This window comes from Amphiura filiformis, chromosome 14, assembly GCF_039555335.1.
Source record: "Amphiura filiformis chromosome 14, Afil_fr2py, whole genome shotgun sequence".
Classification (NCBI taxonomy): Eukaryota; Metazoa; Echinodermata; class Ophiuroidea; order Amphilepidida; family Amphiuridae; genus Amphiura; species Amphiura filiformis.
Window position 1 is genome coordinate 62,369,808 of NC_092641.1, and position 22,236 is coordinate 62,392,043.

At 35.5% G+C, this 22,236-nt stretch overlaps 1 protein-coding gene across 1 annotated transcript in view; it reads right to left on the reverse strand.

The window, feature by feature from the left end:
- LOC140170414 (uncharacterized) overlaps positions 1–16,076 on the reverse strand; it is a 32,138-nt gene extending 16,062 nt beyond the window's left edge. The window contains exons 1-2 of the mRNA XM_072193786.1: positions 15,970–16,076; positions 1,759–1,894 (exon numbers count right to left, since the gene is read on the reverse strand). Coding sequence (XP_072049887.1) covers positions 1,759–1,892 — 134 coding nt within the window. The 5' untranslated portion in view covers positions 1,893–1,894; positions 15,970–16,076. The remainder of the gene's footprint in view (positions 1–1,758; positions 1,895–15,969) is intronic.
- Positions 16,077–22,236: the final 6,160 nt, after the last annotated feature.

The window sequence follows — 22,236 nt, forward strand, 5'->3', positions numbered from 1 at the left end:
TCATAATCTCAAACGTTTCAATTGTAAATTGCACGCCTTCCAAAGCCAATACTTTTAGATGTGTCCAATGAGCGATGGAGCGTAAAAGATTGTTCATATCATTCCTGATATAAAGGCAAGACAGTCTGAAGCATGTTAATGATGTCAGAGATCCGAGAGGTGCAAGAATATCATCAGCTATGGTAAATTCCCTATCACCATAGCGACAAGTAATATTTAACTCACATAAACTTGAAAGTTCTGACAACTTCTTCACCCACGTAAAAGATAGTTTGCAGCCAGTAACGGTAAGTATTCGCAAACGAGGACAATTTTCTAACCATGGTATAATTATGTCAGAATCATGCTCATGGTGTAGGTCCAATCGTTGAAGTTTTCCATAGTCGTTATGATATCCTTCGTCCATTGTACATAAAGCGCAATTGTGAAATTTACGGGTCACGATTTGCGTGCGATTTACACCACGGAACCTGTGCCACATAATCGGTGTATTGACACCCAATCCAAGCGTATGTATATTAGGACAGTTGATGCGTAAATGACTCATAATTGCATCACTGACTACATTTAAGTTTAGATAAATCTCTTGCAAACCTATGCCAGCATAAAGAGCCATGAACTTTAACACGTCTTTTTTCGTTCATTGAAATTGCCATTCATTGTCACACTCTCGATACTCAAACACGTTTGGGCCATTGTTTGATATAAACCGCCTGTATCGTTTTTTAGAATCTTTGACCTTCCTGTTGGGACCTTTGTCTCTGAAGTCGATGGCAGTCCAGGCAGCATGGTGTTTGATTATCTCATGCCATTTCTTGTTTACCCTGTAACAAATCAATATTACAGATTAAAACAAACCAGTTGTATACTTCATTTTAGTCACTTAAAATAATGTTAAATTCATCACGTTTCACAATTTTGAATCTCTATATTTTCGCGAGGGTCGTATTCAGATGGATAGTGAGATTGCGATGTTCCATACGCGGCACGTTCCATACAAAGCAACTTAAGCATCGAATATGGCTGTACATACTCAACCAACAATTTTCGCATACGGCGTTCGGACCTCTTGTGATCCCGATTGCTTGTGACTAAATTTTGGTCACAGGATGGCGTCTTTACAGGCCTCCTAGCGGTCTCAATATTAACACGTATAATTCAGTGCTTTCCGAATTATTATGATTTAATTGCAAAAAAACCCTAATATTTCTGTAGAAAAAAGACAATCCACGATATGCATATATCATGACTATATTTTCAAAATTATACGTTTTTGTGTGGGCAATTGGTCCCTTTGCATGATCCGTATGATCCCCGTAGAAACTGTCAATTCGACGTCCAACGTGCATATACTCCGTGCTTTTGCATTAACGGTGCAAATCGCAGTATCTTGTTTACGGCCGATCTCACAATCATTTTAATGAATAATATCTACGTTTAAACCACACGTATGAATGAAGTAAAATATTTGCCCTCACTGTTGCTATATTGCAATGATTTCTTAAAAATAAAATAGATTATATTAATAGTTACACTTTCCTTGGTATGTTCAATATTCTTGAAATGTAAAACGGACATAGTGTGTGCATTTTCTATGTTACCCGCACGTTCATTTGATACGTGTCGAATCGTCGATACTGGCTAAATAATCAACCTCGTTCCGTCACAGGAGAGTGATTTTGATTATAAGGATTGGCGTACATGGACAATCACGGCGTTTAGAAATCGAAACCTCTCAAATACATTAATTTTTCTTACCTCATTGCCATTAATTTGTCGTATAGAGACAAGTAGTTGAATATAACCAACAACGTATCAATACCAAGCATATGAATAGGTCCCTCGTCGACTATGTCGACAGGCACTTTGTTCTTCAATAATGTACCACCCATATCTGCAGATATGAAATATTAATAAATCAAAGTATATTTGCAATTGCAGTGGCAGCAACAGTTATTTTCGCGAGGGGCAATGGGGACGGGGTTATCTGAAGAGGCCAGCAAATGTGCCTACAATTGGGCAATTTTTGTGTGATTTATGTTTAGGCCAAATAAAAAATAAAACATGTTTCACGTCCCCTTCCGCTTCCTTTTTTGAGGTTTCTAATATTTTTTTTTTATAATTCAGTTATAACTTTTCAAAAAATATGTCTAGGAAGTAGAGATGCTTTCTATAGCCTTGCTAATATACAAGAAACACTTTTTATAAGGTTTTGTGATAGTTAGAGGGGCCTATCTCTCAGAACAACAAATAAAAAGAGGCCTCCTCCTTTTTCCAGGCATTATTGTCTAGTGCTAAAACAGCTAATTTATGGGTGTTTACACCGATTTTCAAAAACCCGGACGTGAAATATGTTTTTCATTTTACTTGGCCTTATTAATTGGGAACCGATGATTAAAGCCCGCGTTTGGTGGGAAATGACCCGTACATGAAGACCTGAGCGCAAGAAGACCGTAAGCCCACTTGGCCCCTGAACATGTATACACTAAAGTTACGTAGTTTCTTATAGTTTGATAATGTTTAATACATGTTAAGGGGCCAAAACAGATCTTTCACAATCTTTCATGAGGTTTTGGCCCCTGAACATGTATTACACATTATCAAACCCTAAGAAATATACGTAACTTGAGTGTATACATGTTCAGGGGCCAAGTGGACTTACGGTCTTCTTGCTCTCAGGTTTTCACATTATGCCTCCTCCTCCCATATCATCGTCGACAATGGGCAGTGCAAATTGCAGGGAAGTATTTGATTGGATGGATTCGTCATTTTAAATTAATTTCTAAGTGGGTAATATTTCAACAAAAATATTTCAAAGCTACAAAACCAAAAATATCAGTTTGTTTTTTGCTATATAACTTGGTCAATTTCAGTGATTTTAATGCAGCCTTTTCAGATACCCCACAAAAAATAGCCACACGTCGTACTTTTATGCATCGCCCAGGCCTATTTTGTGGTATATAAGGCCAAAAAAAGTTTGTCTCAAAGCTTGCGCGCGCGTTTGTAAAATCGCACGATTTGACAAAAAAGAAATGCGGAAATTTTTTTTAGTTTTTTCAAAAAAAATCGGCGAAAATCAGACTTTTTTCTCAAAATACCATGAAAAAAAGTCGGGAATAAAAAAAAAAATCGCATTTCGCATTTGTTTTTAAATCTCTCGTGAGCTTTGAGACAAACCCTTTTTTTTTTTTTTGGCCTAACCAATACTAATAAACAATCTTTGGGATTTTGTAGCAGAATTTTGGGTTTGTAAATTAATTTTGGAGTAAGACCCATGTATATACCAATTTTCGCCGAAAAACGGAACCTATATTATAATTAAAATTTAACACAAATTTAGTTAAATTTGGATATCTATATAGCACCGATTTTTTAATGTGTTAGCAAATTTTGAATATACCGCAGATTTCAATTATACTAGCATAAACAGTGTACTTCGGGTATGTAAATGCGCTTTTATAAATACGCACGTGACATCTACAAGTCGCCATACCGTGTTCAACGATGTAAGGTACCAGGATGTACACAAATTCTGCACGCAAAAGTATATAGGCGAAAATGACAGGTTACAGGGAAAATTGTTTTTGCAAAATAGTGGCATTGATTGCAAAGGGCAAAATAATTTGACCCGAAACATAAACTCTTTATTTGGATTTTCCATTACGGAAAAAAAAAAATTAAAGACGGAAAAGCTAGATATAGCTGATTTAAAACTTATATTTCATTATTTCCATGCTAATTGGCCATATTGATGACGAAATGTGATTCTTACTGGCATTAAGGTCAACTGAGTAGCTGCCGATGATGTTATCGGTCGGTCGGTCGGCCGGGTTTTTTTTTGTTGTTGTTGTTTTTTAATAAACCAAAAATCACCAAAACCTGTAAATAATTTGCAATTTGAGAAAATAAAAAAAAAAAAAAAAAAAAAAACAAATTTGGGTCCTAATTTCTTCAAAATCTGGGTCGTCGGATAAAAATTTAAAAAAAATAAATAAATAAATAAATAAATAAATAAATAAATAAATAAATAAATAAATAAATAAATAAAAAAAAAATAAATAAAAAAATAAATAAATAAAAAAAATAAAAAAAAATAAAAATAAATAAATAAATAAATAAATAAATAAATAAATAAAAAATAAACAAATAAATAAAAAATAAATAAATAAATAAATAAATAAATAAATGAATAAATAAATAAGAATTAGTTATGTTTGTACATGGGAGGGTGCTGTGCAATAATCATGATCCTTTGATATCTATGATTTTATCCAGGCGGCAAAGGACGTCCCATCATATTGACAAAATAACACTAAATTTAGGCAAAGTAGATTTTGGGCCCTGTACAAACCTATGCAATATATCCGCTAAAAGTCCGTTTTTAGCCATAACTTGTGTCGATCGATTTCTTTTAAACCAGATATCCATGGGAGATAAAAATTAACACAGAGAAAGTAAAATGTATTTAAAAGGAATCTGCCCGGCGCACAAGATGTGCACCGAGTAGATTTTGAGTAAAAAACCGTCAAATTTTGACTTTCGCGCGTTTTTTAAAAATCCCTTAATTTGCTCTCTGCTACTAGCTATGAAAAGCATCTGTCATTATGAGCGTATAACGTATCGTTATTTCTATGCTGTGTAAGAGTCGGATATTTGCGATTCGTCATCTTGGATTGCAGCAACCCAGATCTTGCCCTTGTTCCCGATATCCTTATCACGTGATTATATACAGACTTACTCACAAATTTTAGGAAAGTGGTGTGTTTACGGCGAGATCCATGTTTTTGTTGATGTACAATAACAAAGTCAGAACGAAGCACGGAGAAGTCAGTACTTCTGTTTACAAACAAACAAAGACAGCTCTGTTTACAAACGTGATGACAACTTGAGCATAATTTTAAATTTGAGGTGAGTGTACGGAATAATTAGTCGAGCTCACTGTTTTCGTAGGGTCATATGATGCACTGTCTGATGCTGAAGTGAAAGCTTAAAATAGTACAACACTCACAGGAGTGAGCCGGGGAGTGAGCACCCCGGTGAGCACATCCAATGCAATGCATGCTATGTCTATGACACTGATCAGTGCACAATGTCTATAAAATAATCAGTCTACAATAGCTTACAATAATCATCCATCTATTATAAAGACAGCGTCACTATGTCAGTGTATATTAAACCCCCGGGATTATAAAACACTGACCATGCTGACCCCCCGGCCATGGTAATTGTAGTACGGGGAGCTGGATCAATATTAAGGGGCTGTGCAATAAATTATGAGCCCCCCAAACGGATCACCAAAAATCGCTTACCCCCCTCTCAGCCCGCCAAAAATCGCTTGCCCTCCCCCCTCTTGGCCCGCCAAAAATCTTTGCCCCCCTTTGAACATGCCAAATTTTTGGGATCCCAATTTTCAAACTTTGAATGCCCCGTGAATGTGTGCCAAAATTGCTTGGCCCCCTCTCGGCTTACCAAAATTGCTTGCCCCCCCCCTTTCGGCACGCCAAAAATTTCTTGCCCCCCACAATTTTACCCTCCCCAGGGCTCAATTATTGCACAGACCCTAACCGTAATCCTCTACTAGCTAGTGATCTGGACATGTATATTGTATTATGTATCTCTCCTCGAGAGAGAGAGAGACGTCAGTATACTTTGCACTTTAATGTTTTTTGTAGTAAGCTTTACAGCTTTTAAATGCATGTAAAAACACTGCAGTAATTTGAGCCAACTCATCCGATTTAAATTTTAATAGATATTATTTGCACCGACGTCACTCTTTTGAGTAATTCAAATGGACTATTATGCCTCGCCGACTTATGTGGAGCAGGGCAGGGCAGTTTTGAATGGGAAGTCGCCCCTGACCATCTCCTGGCCCCATACCTCAGGGAATTTCCCAAGTCGCTGTCCATCGACTTCCAAGCAGGATGAGGAATCTTGTCTTTGAATAGCAAGCAAATATCCTGAGATAATCAATTATCCTGAGATAATCAATTATCCTGAGATAATCAATTATCCTGAGATAATCAATTATCCTGAGATAATCAATTATCCTGAGATAATCAATTATCCTGAGATAATTGATTATCCTGAGATAATTGATTATCTCAAGATAATTATCCTAAGATAATTTATGATCAAGATAATTTACTATCAAGATAATTTATGATCTCCAGATAAAAAACATCTTGAGATAATGTATTTTCTCAAGATAATTTATTATTTTTCATCAAGATAATTTATTATCTCGAGATATTTATCTCTGGACAAAATGATAGAGATGTTTTCATGGAGATATTTATCTCAAGCTAATTTACTATCAAGATAATTTATGATCTCCAGCTAAAAAACATCTTAAGATAATGTATTTTCTCAATATAATTTATTATTTTTAGACAAGATAATTTATTATCTCGATATTTATCTCTGGACAAAAAGATTATGGATATATTTATCTTGAGATATTTTATTATTTCCATATATTTATCACAAGATAATTGTCTCAGGATAATTGATTATCTCAGAATAATTGATTATCTCAGAATTGATTATCCTGAGAAAATCAATTATCCTGAGAAAATCAACTATTCTGAGATAATCCACTATCCTGAGACAATTATCTCAAGATAAATATCTCCATAAAAACATCTCTTTTTGTCCAGAGATAAATATCTCAAGATAATCATCTTGAGATAATTGATAACAAATTATCTTGAGATAAGTCACTAAAAAAATACATCTCAAAATCTTTTTTATCCGGAGATAAATATGTTGAGATAATCTTGAGATAAATTATCTTGAAATAATAAGTTATAAGATAACTTATCTCAAAATAATTTATTATTTGAAGATAATTTGTTATCTTTTATCTGGAGATAAATGTCTCGAGAAATTATTTTGAGATAAGTTTAATTGATAAATCTCAAGATAACAAATTATCTCAAGAAAATACATCATCTCCAAACCGTTTTTCTGAAAATAATAAATTATATTAAATCATCTCAAGATAAATGGCGATGATAAATTATCTCCAGTCAATTTATTTTTTGGAGTTACATTTATGGAGATGATAATGTATTAAAAATGTTTTCTTTTCAATTTTTGTTATGTAAAATTATTGTTATTATTGTCTTTTTTTACAGGAAGTATGCATGATGGTTTGGAAAATGGACCTTGTGATGGCTATACCATGGACATAGGAAACAATTGATTTTTGAATCAACGGAGGGAACCATTCTTGTTGGTTATTCAATGGAGCTCAATGGATTGTTCAACCTACGGATTTGTCACAAACTTCTCACATAGCACTATAACATGATTAGTCGTTTGGATTTAGGTTCCAGCAGTTAAGAAAAAATGGCTAACTTTGTGACTAATTTATGAGACATTGCACCATTTCACTGTTTGATGCTTCAAAAGAACTCCAATGATAAATTAAAGGTTAGATCTGCACAATAATTAATTGTGAACAAAAACTGAACTAAAAATATTTACAGAAATGATTGTGTTCCTGGAGAACAAAACTATGGTAAAGGGCTCCAGAATTACTGCTGTTTTCTTTGTTTTTTGCCAAATTTCTCATTTCAAAAATACCAAATGACAATTTGAAACAATTTTAATTTGTTTACATTTACATTTAACCTTGGTCCTTTTCTTTTGTGCTCATACACATAAAACTGGAATGAAAGCCCCAAGTAGGTCAAATTATGCATCTCCATTTTGTGTTTAGAATTTGAGCTATTTTTAATTTTGACTGGAATTTTCAAATTTCAAGGTTCCATACAGCAATAATCAGCAAAGAAAAAAATTGGCAAACTATCTTCTCTGCTACTGAACTATGCAGAGTCTGATACCATTGTTTATATGCTATTTACCTGTCTTCTTACAATTTTTATTCCTACCCAAATGCAACACTGAAGTAAATTCAAGCAAAGCAAATGATTATGTTTTTAATTTAATATTATTTATTTTCATTTTTACACATATACAAAGTCGTGATTGTTAACATCATCTGTAATACCAGTAATTGTGTTAAAAGTTACCAAATTTCCTTCAATAATGTAAAGTAAATCTTTTGATACCATGTAAAGAGGTTTAATAAAATGTTCTTTTTATATAGCATTGTTCTACTAAGTCTTGATTGTAGTCATTCTTCTCTCATCTTTAATGTCCATTGTCCATTTGCATTTTTTTTTTGCAGATCAACCCATTTTTTTTTGCAACAGCATGTGTTCATAATTCAAAATCTTCTCATAAAATAAAATATTTGGCCAACCGCAGAGTGTTAATTCCAACACTAATGTTACCGGAAACACAGAAAAAAATGAAACCTTTTTTAAATGAAGTAAATGATTTTCCTAACAACAGGTGGAAATTATACATTTCATGTGGAACCAACTCAGTTTGCTGATCACAAGGCCATCTATTGCCACATGACTTGAGTTAGCTGGGAGAATTTCAAAATACTTGACAATAGAAATAACTTGAGCTGTAAACAGATGTAACGATAGCCAGCTGGTTATGTTTTGTACCAATTACCGGTACATGCTGAAGGTGCACTGAATTTGAAGTGGCACTATTCACCCATTGCACAGTCCTGTCATATGCAAGGAGAACCTCAAACTGGCAATTGACACAAATGGGAAATATTACATAACATTACACAATGTAATATGACTGGTTCAATTCCCATTCATGTATGCTGTCAGATTGAGGCTCTCCTTGCATATAGTGGAACGGTGCTATGCAGAATCATCGACTGCAGATCCGTTGGATAACACTTCAATGGGAAATGAAATTTGCTGCTTGGATGATGTCACGATGAGGATAGCATTTATTCCCGGCATTTATTCCGTATTGAAAAGTGTGTTCGGACAGATCTGCACTCGACCTACCTCTATGGGTGAATTGGGTTTGAAGTTGCACCTTTGAGTCAAAGAGTTCACAGTGTGGGGCACAGTGTCATCGGCCCGATATCTTCATGGCAGAAAATGCCATGGTAGGTTGAATCCACAGCCACGGATGGCCATTGTATTCCCACCTGTTTAATAGTTTTTAAATGCATGGTGGGCTGAAGGACATCTGACTAAGGCTAATGACATTAGCCTGTGACTGACCTCTGTACGGTCAGCGAGCATACATTCGCCATTGTCATATGCTTATAGACTGTCTCTACGATAGTCTCCTACACAGCCAGTTTGTGTCAGCCGGTCTGACACTCGTCGATCCTGTATGTTCGTGATAGCCACATATAGTCTGGCCTGAGACTACCTCCACAAGGTTCTACGCTGCGCTATTTAAAATCTTGAATTTTGGTCACTTTTTCAGCTCAAGACGCAAGCTACTCTCTCAAAGCGCAAACTAACGACTATCATATCTGTTCAACACGTATTTTCAAGTATATGAGACCACATCTGGTTTCTTGAGAAAAAATCATTTACGGGAGATATTCATCATTTTCCAACCCGGTATCCGAAGATTTTCGTCTGATATCAAAATCGTGCATAGCAATTCATGTGTATCGATCCCGTGTATTTATTTTAATATCTCTGCTGCATCAAATAATTATTAGCCAGCCAATGTCGGTGTGGGGCACTAATTGGGGGATCATATGGAGGACCACTAATTAGGTTGTATCTAGCCTCAGTTTGAGGCATCTGGGCTCTGGGATGGTGTTTTTTTCTTCTACTTTTTCCTCAATTTTTTTGCTTCTCGATTTATTAATGTATTGTAGGCTCCTTCTTAATTATTTCTTGCCGTCTATGGCGGCAAGAAATAATTAGAAGGAGCCTACAATACACTGAGAACTTAGTGTTGTGAGTAAGACATAAAAACTGGTTGGAATCAGCAATTTTCTCTGGTTATTTTCTCAGAACCATAATAACGAAGAGAGGTAGTAATCTGATATTATAATGTACAGATCAGAGGTGGGTGGACAGGATTATCAGGATATGAAAACACATGCATAAAAAAATAAAAATAAATCGAGAAGCAAAAAAGAAAAAAAAATAGGAAAAAAATAGAACAAAAAAATACCATCACAGAGCCCAGACACCTCGAACCGAGGCTAAGTTGAATCATAATATGACTGTTCTTGGTTTTTTAAACCGACAACAAATGGCTCAACCAAAGCCTAAAAGCTTATAAGCATGATGTTCTCAGCTGTCTATCCAATCTATCACTACAAGATTCCTATTTCGGCCACCTGCACCGGGCCTGCACAGGTACACCATCGCCAAGGTACCAGGCTGGTACACATAGAGTACCTACACAGTACCAATACTGCCACTGCACAGAATCCATCAGCAGTGGTACTGTACTGGTAATACACTGGTACTCACCTGGTACTGCACAGTACCAGCCAAGTACATGTGCCTCGGCGATGGTGCACCTGTGCAGGTGGCCCAATAGGAATCAGGTAGTGTAACTGAGCTTCATATTATTAATCCTTAAACTCTTGTTGCCACAGTCCACTGCTTAGATTTAAGTTCTAAATTGGAATGTAAAATCTAAAAGTTACTTGTCGAGTGCTTGTTGCCACAAATGGCACTGTAGTACACCAGTACATAGACTTGGTTTCAATCTCAATAATTATGCTAAATGTGGTTCCTTATATTGCTGACTACCAGTTGCCTGATGAGTTATCAGTTTCCAAGGCTTGGTCAATCTTTTGGCTTACCACACCAACCTGTAAATTTAAAAAGAAATACAATAAAATATTTTTTTATTGTTTCACATCGAACAAGTTTTTACTGCAAATTGAAAATGATATGGGATACAACAATATTCTGGGAGACAAATTACTGCTGGTGGCAAACATTGGCAAAATGGTGCAAGTGATTATGAAAATGCCACTGTTAGCGACATTTGAAATCCATTTCAAAGCAGTTTAGAGGTACCAGTACTCATGCCTTCTTAGCTCCAATTTCCACTGACATTCTCCCAGGGCTCGAAATAAGAACAAAATTCCAAGGGTCCTCTGGACCCTTGCCTTTGAAATGTCAAGGGTCCGGGTCAAGGGTCCGACCCGGACCCTTGCCTTTGAAATTTCAAGAATGAGAATTAGCTACGGCGATCCTGGTTGAAAACTTGATGGGAAACTAAAATGTGACCGTACACCACGAATGAGCCGTAAATGTCCTCAATTGTATTCTGAGTTACAGTGTAAAATGGGCATGAAGGTCATATTCATAGGTATTTCAATTTGGTGCTACGTGTATCTCATTAAATGATGTACACGTAGCACCAAATTGAGGTACATATGAATACGACCTTCATGCCCATTTTACACTGTAACTCAGAATACAATTGAGGACATTTACGGCTCATTCGTGGTGTACGGTCACAAATGAAAGTCTACTCAGGGAGCTGTACGTATTATATGAATCGGATTTTTCAGTGGAACAACAAAACTAGGATTTTTTGCCCTTTGCTTGGTTCAATTTTTACGGGTCACGCGGACCCGTACCGTCGGAAATTTGCGGGTCCGCGCCTACTTTCACGGGTATTTGACGCAAGGATGCGCCTTATTTCGAGCGCTGCATTCTCCACACAAAGGTGTGAGGTGTACACCACAGCCAGAAGAGGCACACAGAAAAATAAATTTTTAACATATTCACAACTTAATTTCCTCACATGAAGTTAACAAATAAAGAAATCATTTTCTTTACATCAGTGTAAATTTTGAGCACATTTCAAGGTGTAAGGTGACCAAAATTGTAGTCTCTTCCCAGAGACTGGCTCAATCACAAATTAATGAGCAACGGTTTGCCGTAATCTCAATGCAGACATGTGCAGCAGTGGTGTACGCAGCTTTTCAAAAGTGAAGGGGCGGGTCTCAATTTCCCTGAAGGCTCAAATTTTGGCTCCTTCGCCCGCCATAATTGGTAATGTGATTTCCCCTGAATAGTGGGGACCCCCTTTGCGCATATCACTGATGTGTAGGAAGGTGTCCCACTTGTTCTATTAGTGGCATTCAGAGCCTTTATGTGAGGATATAGGAAAGAAAAGGTCATGAAGTTTCAGGCTAAATTTCCATGTAGGGTTGCTGGGTCTGAGTGCTTGCGATTCTGATCGATGCTGACATGCCAGTCACTGTGACTTGTTTTAACATTCCCATTTCACTAAACTTTTATTTTGTAACCAACCATCGTTTGTAACCAAGTTGTAAGTTCAATTTCAACTTAAGAACAGTACCCTTCGTAAGTATTTTGGATTTTACAGAGATCCTTCGTAATGTTATGTCTAGTAGTGGGTATTCATTAAGTTACGAATACCCATTAACTTTACGAAGGGTCCCTGTAGTAAATCCTTACGAAGGGTATTGGTCGTAGGTTAAATGAAATGGAACCTACGACTCATCATACGTTACAAAGGATTTTGAGATTTACAAAGCTTTTTAAAGTTTAATGAAATGGACCCCTGTTCCCCCTGTTAAATATACTGATATTAAATTTATTCTCTTGGTCGGGCCACATCACATCCATTCATGCGTTGGAGTGAAAACAACTTATCGCATTTTGTTTGAGCCTGGTCCCATCAGGACCCAAGCGTGTCTCCGCACGGAGCGACCGTTTAAACAAACAAACAAACATAGCGTGATAGCTTGTGATACACTCCAGAGTTCAGTGAATGCGAATGTTGTTTTCATTCCAGTGCTATTGTCAGCCGGTTCATGCCCGGTTTTGCGACCAACAGAATAGTTTGTTACTGTAAAAAAAAAAAAAAAAAAGAATTTATTTAGTAACAATTAACTTGTGATGTGGAGCTTACTTACCTCGGTTTACTACACTATTCAAATTGCTACGTGCAATTACATGTACTGCAATCATTCTTGGCAATGTAATTCATACTGCGTATATTGGCTGTGTTAGAAGAACTAGACACAGAGTACATGTAACTCACACATACCAGGACGCAAACCGGGACGCAAACTAGTATTTATAATCATGTATCTCGCTGAGACAACTTTTAATATACTTATGGTATACTCACTTTATTGCAGCATCCAAAACTGTCACACAGATTTAATCCACAATGTTGTTTTACCGAGAGTTTACTTGATTTCTACACATAACACAGCACAGCTCAGCGTACCGACAGTACCGACGTGTTGGTTTGTTTACATTTACTGAACCCGGAAGTCACTGTTTGCGATCGCCAAAGTGGGTTGCCAGTTTGCGAGTGTCCTTCCCCCCCTGATTTTATCCTTGCAAATTTATAGCATCGAACCTCCAGCCAATGTTCCTTGCCAGTGCTAGCCACGAAACAAGGTCACAACTGTAGCCACTCCCTCAATGGTCGCCATTTCAGTGTTTGACAGCGATGTAATGCATGGCCATCTGGTCACCTGCGCATTTATAAAAGCGCATTTATATATATAACCGAAGTCTACTGCTAAATGCAGGTTATAGTTTTTTACAAAAGAAACTAAAGGCAGATAACCCACGAAACATTACAATAGCTTGCTTTTACAGCCGCCTGTATCAGTAATATAATTGCTCAAACTCTATTAGTGGAGGGTGTCTGCCTTTCGTCTACGGGAAGCTGTAAAATAATTTCATCAATACATTATGGGAATATATTCTAATATAGGGTACAGCCGATGCATTACGGGAAGATATTCAACTACAGAGTACACGTACTTACCATGACTATAGGATAGTTTCCAAAATGTATTATGGGAAGCTATAGCAGCATTTCAGCAATGTATTATGGGAAGGCATTCCAATACTGGGTGCAGGCAAATCATTATGGGAAGGCATTCCAATACAGGGTGCAGCCAAATTATTATGGGAAGACAATTTGCTACCAAGTACAGGTACTTATACCACGACAATAGCATAGTTTCTGTAGGGATGTCGGTTGTTAGGAATGTTCTGCATGATAAACAAACACATAATTATTACACGTGAACGGGGCCTACAATCCCTGGGTCCGGGTTCTTCTTGATTTGGAGAAACGCACAATCGAGAGGCGATGAGACAACTTTCTTTAAGACTGTCGATGTATCACTACTTTATTTCTGTGGGCGCTCAAGAACAATACACAGATCATCTTGGCCCAAGCCTTAGTGTTTAATAAGACGAGTTCTCAGTATTACTTCTTCTGCCTATGGAAATCATGCCATTTTTAGACTTGTTAACACCTACATGGTTTTAACTGTCAACTCCGACTACCAACTCACTTTTTGAACACAGTGCTAGCTCACTCCTGACCCTTACTGTCTGTGCATCCTACTTTTAAATGGCATGTTTCTTAGGAGAGGGCAGTATACTCGAAGAACACGTGGACTACTGAAATTATGCAGAGTCTAAATACTTGTTGACGCATCAGTTTTTCTTCGAATCTGAACTGTATCCGAACTGTCGATCCAGGTACTTCTTATTATATGGAGGATTATTACATTTCCAACAATGCATTATGGGAAGATATATCATAATTTCAACAATGCATTAGAAAAGTTGTAACAGTCAATGCATTATGTGAGGAAAGTGTACAGGGTAGAGCTACTTATCCTGAGTACAATTTCAACAATGTATTATGGGAAGAAATAGCATAATGTCAACAATCATGCATGACCGAGGTACAGAGAAAGTCTGCGGTCCGTATGCACAAAAGAGTTAGACCGGGTCTAAAGTTAGACCTGGTCTAAGTGGAATTTAGTTCAATCAGGAATGGTCCTTTACTATTATTTCCTTTCAATAGTAGCTAGCAAATTCTAAAGATTTTAATGCGAAGTTCAAAAATAATACAAAATAACTTAAGCAAATGTAAAGGAGAGTGTCCTTTCACCTGAGACTAAATTCCAATTAGACCAGGTCTAAATTTAGACCCGGTCTAAATCTTTTGTGCATACCAATCTGCAGCTTTAGTAGTATATCTAATTCCAACCAAAACACTGAATCCCATAACTCAACCTCTAACTCTTAAGCCATCTAGTATAATTGTAATCATTACAACTATAACTATAAACCTAGCTATAATTACAACTATAATTATCAACTATTCGCCTATTGCAGGAGAGCCTCGAACTGGCAAAAGGCATGAAAGGAAGTACTGCGTAATGTTTACATGACTGGTTCAATTCCCATTCATGCATGCTGCTAGATTGCAAGGCTCTCTTCGCGTATGGCGGAACCGTACACTGGGTGAATAACGCCAACTACAAATATGATTATAAATTCCAACTAAAGTCTTCGCAAAAAGTAATTCAGCTGTTATAAATACGCCTTCAGAACTAATAATTGTTTTCACAATATATCAACATAAAAGAAGGATGATTTATTTACGCGCATTTTGATACCCCATTTGTCCAATTTTGTTCAATATTGACAATACAGCAGTGTTTTGAAAGAAAAATACCCCAATTTAAAAGTTGCAGTTATTTGTATGGATTTGAAGTAAGCGCGAAGATAATGGCGGGCTTTACGTGTTTACAGTGCTGGCATTATAACTATTGATCGCTGTAAACGGCAACTTTTAAATTCGGGTATGTTTCTGTAAAAGCACTACTGTGTTGTTAATATTGAGCGACATTTGACGAATGGGGTATCAAAATGCGTGTAAATAAATCATCCTTCTCGCTATGTTGAAATATTGTGAAAACAATTACTAGTTCTGAATCTATAGGCGTATTTATAACAGCTGCGTTACTTTTTGTGCAGACTTTACATAGACTCATAATTACAAACATAACTACAGCTTCAACTGTAACTACAACTAAAAACAACTACAACTAAGAACTATAAAAAAAAGTTCACACTTTTTAATAACAATATATATGGCACATGCTAATTAGAGTGTTGTCACTTCTGTAGTTATCTTCCTTGCCATATACATGTATGTCTATATAAATAGCGGTTTTGCCTTAGTAAATCATGAAAGTACATGTTAAATATCGAACACGCTACGTGTATTTATCTTCGTCAATAACCTAAACTGAACATTATATGTCACAGAATCACGTAGACTTACTTAACAGAATAGACTGACTGATCCCACAAATTATTTCCTTAACAAAATAACGGCAGAAACGACAAGAGTGCTTGTTGTTTGTTTATCGGTATAAGTATACGCATGTGCAACACACGGTAATCCATGTATCCCAGCCGTTCAAGGTACCTATGAATAATTAAGCAGATGACGTATTACCAACTCTGATGACGTAGTGTTTCATCTGTTTTGAAGAATACAACTATATGTTTGAATGTCAATCAATCTAAAGATATTAGTAAACAAAATAATAATTATTATTATTGTTAATTATTAAACAAAAGAATTTTCATTATTGTTAATTATTAAACAAAATTATTATTATTATTATTGTTGATAATTATTAAACCAAAGAATTATTATTATTATTGTTGTTAATTATTAAACAAAAGAATTATTATTATTATTATTATTATTGGTAATCATTAAACAAAAGAATTATTATTATTATTATTGTTAATTATTAAACAAAAGAATTATTATTATTATTATTATTGTTGTTGTTAATTATTAAACAAAAGAATAATTATTATTATTGTTGTTAATTATTAAACAAAAGAATTATTATTATTATTGTTGTTAATTATTAAACAAAATAATTATTATTTTTATTATCGTTGTTAATTATTAAACAAAAGAATTATTATTATTATTGTTGTTAATTATTAAACAAAAGAATTATTATTATTATTGTTGTTAATTATTAAACAAAAGAATTATTATTATTGTTGTTAATTATTAAACAAAAGAATTATTAATTATTAAACAAAATAATTATTATTATTGTTGTTAATTATTAAACAAAAGAATTATAATTATTATTATTATCGTTGTTAATTATTAATTCTATTACCTCCACGACCCATTATTCAAAATCGCGCACTGTGATTTGTTGAAACGCGTCACGTGAGAGCCCATTATTCTGCAATAATGGGTCAAGCGCCGTAATACATTCTACGCACAGCATTACGCTTGGTTACGCGTGCAATATTTCCGCGATACTCGCTGTCACTTACGCGTACTCGCTCCACCTTGAAGTAAACAACTTAAAATTATTGTGCCAAAAAAATGAAATTTTCTCTTTAAATCGCACTATTTTCTGGTAATAGAATAGAAATAAAGGGCGCAGCATTATTATCCTTTACACGCAAATAATGTGTCCTCGGCAGTAAAAACGTTTAAATAATGGGTTCGGCTGCGCCTCACCCATTATTTACGTTTTTACTGCCTCGGACACATTATTTGGGTGTAAAGGATAAAGCATTACCCTTTATTTCTTAAACTAAAGAATTATTATTATTGTTGTTAATTATTAAACAAAAAAATTATTATTATTGTTGTTAATTATTAAACAAAAGAATTATTATTATTATTGTTGTTAATTATTAAACAAAAGAAGTGTTGTTATATTGTCATTATATGTCACAGAATCACATAGACTTACTTAACAGAATAGAATGTCTGATCCCACAAATTATTTCCTAAACAAAATAACGGCAGAAACGACAAGGGTGCTTGTTATTTGTTTATCAGTGTAAGTATACGCATGTGCAACGCACGGTAAACACAGGGCAGCGACACTACCTCATTTGCATAGCAAAATGACCCGTATCCTCCACAGCCAATTTGGTTCCGCTCCATCCTTTGTGTTTGTTCATTTGTGTATGGAGAGCCCTTTTTGGAGTCCGTAATGACTTAGGCTACGCTCTCAGCTAGAGTCCGACGCTGCATTGCAGTAGAAATACCTTTTCTGTGAAATCGCTATAGAGCCAACCGGGAACACGTATTCGTTTCGAAAATATAGCATTAAAATTAGTATCACCCTTGTGGCCCTCGTGCAGTGGAAAACCTTAATTCTTTCATTAAAAGGAAATGAAAAAAAAAAAAACACGGATCTACTTGTGCACCTATAAAATGGGCACAGCAATTTGTCTCAAATATGAATGAATTTTAAGAAACATACGGGATATGATGAACATTGACCTGACGCCATGATAGTATACAAATATTAACTGTCTATGAGTGTGATGGTCGAAATATAATCACGAGGTGAAAGATGGATTGTTCCATTCCACGAGCCGGAACGGCGAGTGGAATGGAACAATACATCTTTCTCCGAGTGATTATATTTTGACCATTACACGAATTTAAGACAGTTAATATTTGTTTTATATCACTCGTGCATAAATTCTATTACTAAAATACTATTTAAGGTAAGAAATACATTTTTTCATCAACATAACACCATGTTTTGCCGTGATATACTTCACATTTTGGGGTCCACCCCATAACTAAATCGGCGAGTCCAAGAGTCAGCGCACGGCTTGGCGCAGGCGCACTACGGCAGAGCACATGATGGTAAAGACTATCACACGGAGAGGGTGATAGTAAAAATGATAAATGGTAATCAACCAATGAACTGTCTAGAATTTATGCATGAGTGATATAATAGGATCTATTAGTCGTTTTATATACAATGTATATACCGTATTGTCATAATACCAATATTTGTAATTATATATAATGAGTAATATTTAGCAACGTAAATGTGCAGTTCATATGCACATACGAATACTGATCTTTATGATATTCAGGTTTTTGTACATCACATAACATGTCACATAGGAGGTCATACGTGTTGACCTTCATCTATTGTATTTGTTCATCTGTGTATGGAGAGGATTAACGCCATTAAACGCCATTAAAACTCCATCAGTATTAGGGCGTTGTTCAGTGAACTCACCTGATTGCTATTCTAAGTATTTTGATAATACAGATAATATGTATTAATGGGTCGAGGCGATTGATTTGAAAAACCTAATAAATTATTCATAACAGTTACTTAATCAATCTTTTAGCGTTGGAAAAGAAACCACGTGAATAGAGTGCCTTCTCAAGAATATCTACTCTCTGGTAAACACATGACTGTGTAATAATAAAACCCGCACTGTGACCTCATGTTTCCATTTAGGTTAAAAAAGAACTGTCTTTTAAAAAGACAACGCCACAGATGAAGATCATGTTTGATAAAAAAATATTTTGCTTTGATAAGTGTTTGAAATGCTGATAATTAGATTTTATGAGTGGACTACTTAACAGGGTTCGAAATACTGGTATTTCTTGGTTAATGCCACCAAGGTCATACTGGAAAATACGGTCACGGTGAAATACTCAAGAGTGTGCATACTGAAGCTGAATGTACTTTAAATTAAATTAAAATTGTGATCACTGATATCTACCAAGTTTCATGACTATTCGGCAATCAATACTGAATGGATCTCGGTGACCTTAAACATAATGTGACCCGCTCTGACAAGATCAGGAACAAGTCGCATTTTTGACGTTTCATGAATTGAATAAAATGTAAGCACTAGACCATAAGCTGTAAAATGATACCAAAATTATAAACAACTTTACCCATTTTAAAAGGTTCATAACTCAAAATTGAAAAGACTGCTTCAAATTGTTTTCACATATTCGTAAAAACATCTTCTTAAGAGTATTTGGTGAAAAAACTATTCAAAAATGTATTAAAATAAAAACGTGACGCTAGTTTTAAATCAAAGGGTCAAAATTAACTTTGTCCACGCGAAGGCCTACTAGATGTCGCGTGGCATCACTTGCAATAGCGAGTTCGATAGAGAATGAGAAAGACTCAGTATACGCACAATTTTGTTCAGCAATTTTATATAACACAATCAAATAAATCAATCATAAACAATTTAAATGTCAAGCTACGATATTTATTTCGTCATGATATGCTGCAAATATATAAAAACAATGCTCTTCAAATATGCGCATAGCAATTGTATCCTCAGACCTCATTTTATTGTCATTACGAAATGTTATCTACAAGAAAGTTAGAAGTTATTGCACTTATTGCGTTCGTGGTATTTTTGACAAATTGTTGCGTCGACAACTGACTCTGGGGTTAGCTGCAAGTTCCCTTTGAACCGCTGCAATATTTGCAGCTGAACGGTCAGTTCTTGGACGTCCGCTCCGTGCTTTGCATCCCTTCATCACACTTCCAAGGTTGTGAAAGTTGTTCGTAGTAGAGTTGTGGTAGGTTTCGGCGGGACTCTTACGTTCGGGAAACGAATCCGAAATTGACGCTGCACTTCCAAAAAGCTTTCTGTTCTTAAGAACGTATACCTCTTCCATAAAAGTCCTCTGTTGTGTTGTGAATTGCCTTATCTTGACACCTCGCAAACCTATTTAGAAATAAGCCACGCAGTCACAAAATGCACGAACCACGAAGCTCTATTTAAAACTCAAGAATTACGCCAGATGGAACTTTTGTAATTGTGTAATTTTTATGCTAATTATTGGTCAATGGCAGGAGTGAAGTTCGAGTACATGACAAGCAAATGGGGATTAAAATCGATTGTATTTCTTTCATGCATGTAAAACAATCATCACTTTTTAAAGACAAGCCAAACGTGTTTACCAAGTACATGTATGCCTAACGCATATGTATGCCTTACTTTTAGCAATCGGACACATCCCATTGAATTACGTGTGGACAAAGTCATTTTTGACCCTCGGACGTAAAACTGGCACCATTTTGTTAATTTAGCTTCTTTTGCTTTCATTTCTTCATCACATACTTTTAGAAAGATATACATTTAGAATATGTAACAAAGTCATGAATAGCTCTTCTACAATTCGAGCAACCACCCTCTGAAATTGGGTAAAGTTGTTTTTGGCCCACACTGTACAAAGCATCATTACTTTTCAAGATATGGATACTTTTGTAAATTATACCTTGCTATTCTGAGTAATGTGCCAATTGGTTTCCTGCCCACAGGATTGAATAGGGATTATCATAGTTCACCCGTCAATTATTGATTAAATAAAGCTCTTTTTTAATAAGTACTTTCAAGGATTTGAAAGTCCACTAATCAAGTACCATGAATTAAAGAATTACAAAATTTGATTTTTTTTTTTTATGGGAATGTCATCTTTGAAGGCCTATAATTCAAAAGCATGTCTGACGACTTGTTCCGGGTTTTGTTGGAGCTGGTCACATATTTGGCCCTCGATGATGATTACATCTGCTAAGTTGAGTAGTTAGTCGTTTCAAATCCAAATATCTATACTCAGTTGACCCCGGGTTATGATGACCTGGCGTTATCACGCTTATACCCACCATGTTTTATGGTAAGTCAACGAACCATCAATAATGTGAAAATGCACCATTTTGCCTTTATAGTCTTTTACCAATCTTTACTATTAATGTTGAGAGGTACACTGCAGTTTTTTAATTGAATGGGTTAAACTAAAAAATTATGGTCTCTACCTTTCCGATCCCCTAAAAGCATGACAAGCACAATATGATCGAAATGGGGAATTACTCAATCCAATCTTCACTTTCAAATTATATTTTTTGAATGTATTAATTGTTAGCCCTATCTAGTACTCATGCGAAGTTAAGGACGTGACATTTATTTTTGCCTTCTTCATTCAATAGTCTGCATTGTGTATGATTGAATGTCATATTAATAATTTAATAATGATTCACACGATCAATAAAAAATAATATCAATTAATAAAAGAAAACAATGAAAGTGGGATCATGATTTTTATGCATTATTTTATTTGATAGTAATTGATTAAATAAATTAATCAATTAATTACCTGTCTATTTATCAGTGAAGGTCGGTCAAATAGAATACATTGTTAAAAGCTTTATTATGTCATCGGATTTTTCCCATTGAAAAGACAAAATTGGTGTTTAATATGTCAATTATTGTATCAATAACATTTTAATCACTTTTATCCATAAAGTACAGAATATGATAAAATATTTGTACTATAATATAGTCAACTGAAGTTACTATTTATGAGTAGGAAATTTTCACGTCCAATCCTGAACGCATCATCAGCCCCACTGATCTTCCAGTGGTAAAAGTTCATTGACCTGTGAAGCGGATGTTGTTGTATCACAGGTCATGTTGTATCACAGGTCACAATTCGCCGGCTTCGGTAGTAAAAAAATCGCGCCGCTAAAGGCGGTGAAAAAAATCCGCTTGACCCCCCCCCCGGAATCAAATGGTGCGTCACTAACTTGACCGGGGAACAGTTCAGGGATCAGGAAGACATCGCTTGGTTGTACTCTATACTTGTTATTTGAACTTCTTCTATCAGGGGGTGGGGGGTATTGGAGGTCAAAGTTCTGTTCATCTCAATCATGGTGCATCAATTAATGCCGATATTTAGCTGACAGCCCACTGTGTCGAACAATTCAGA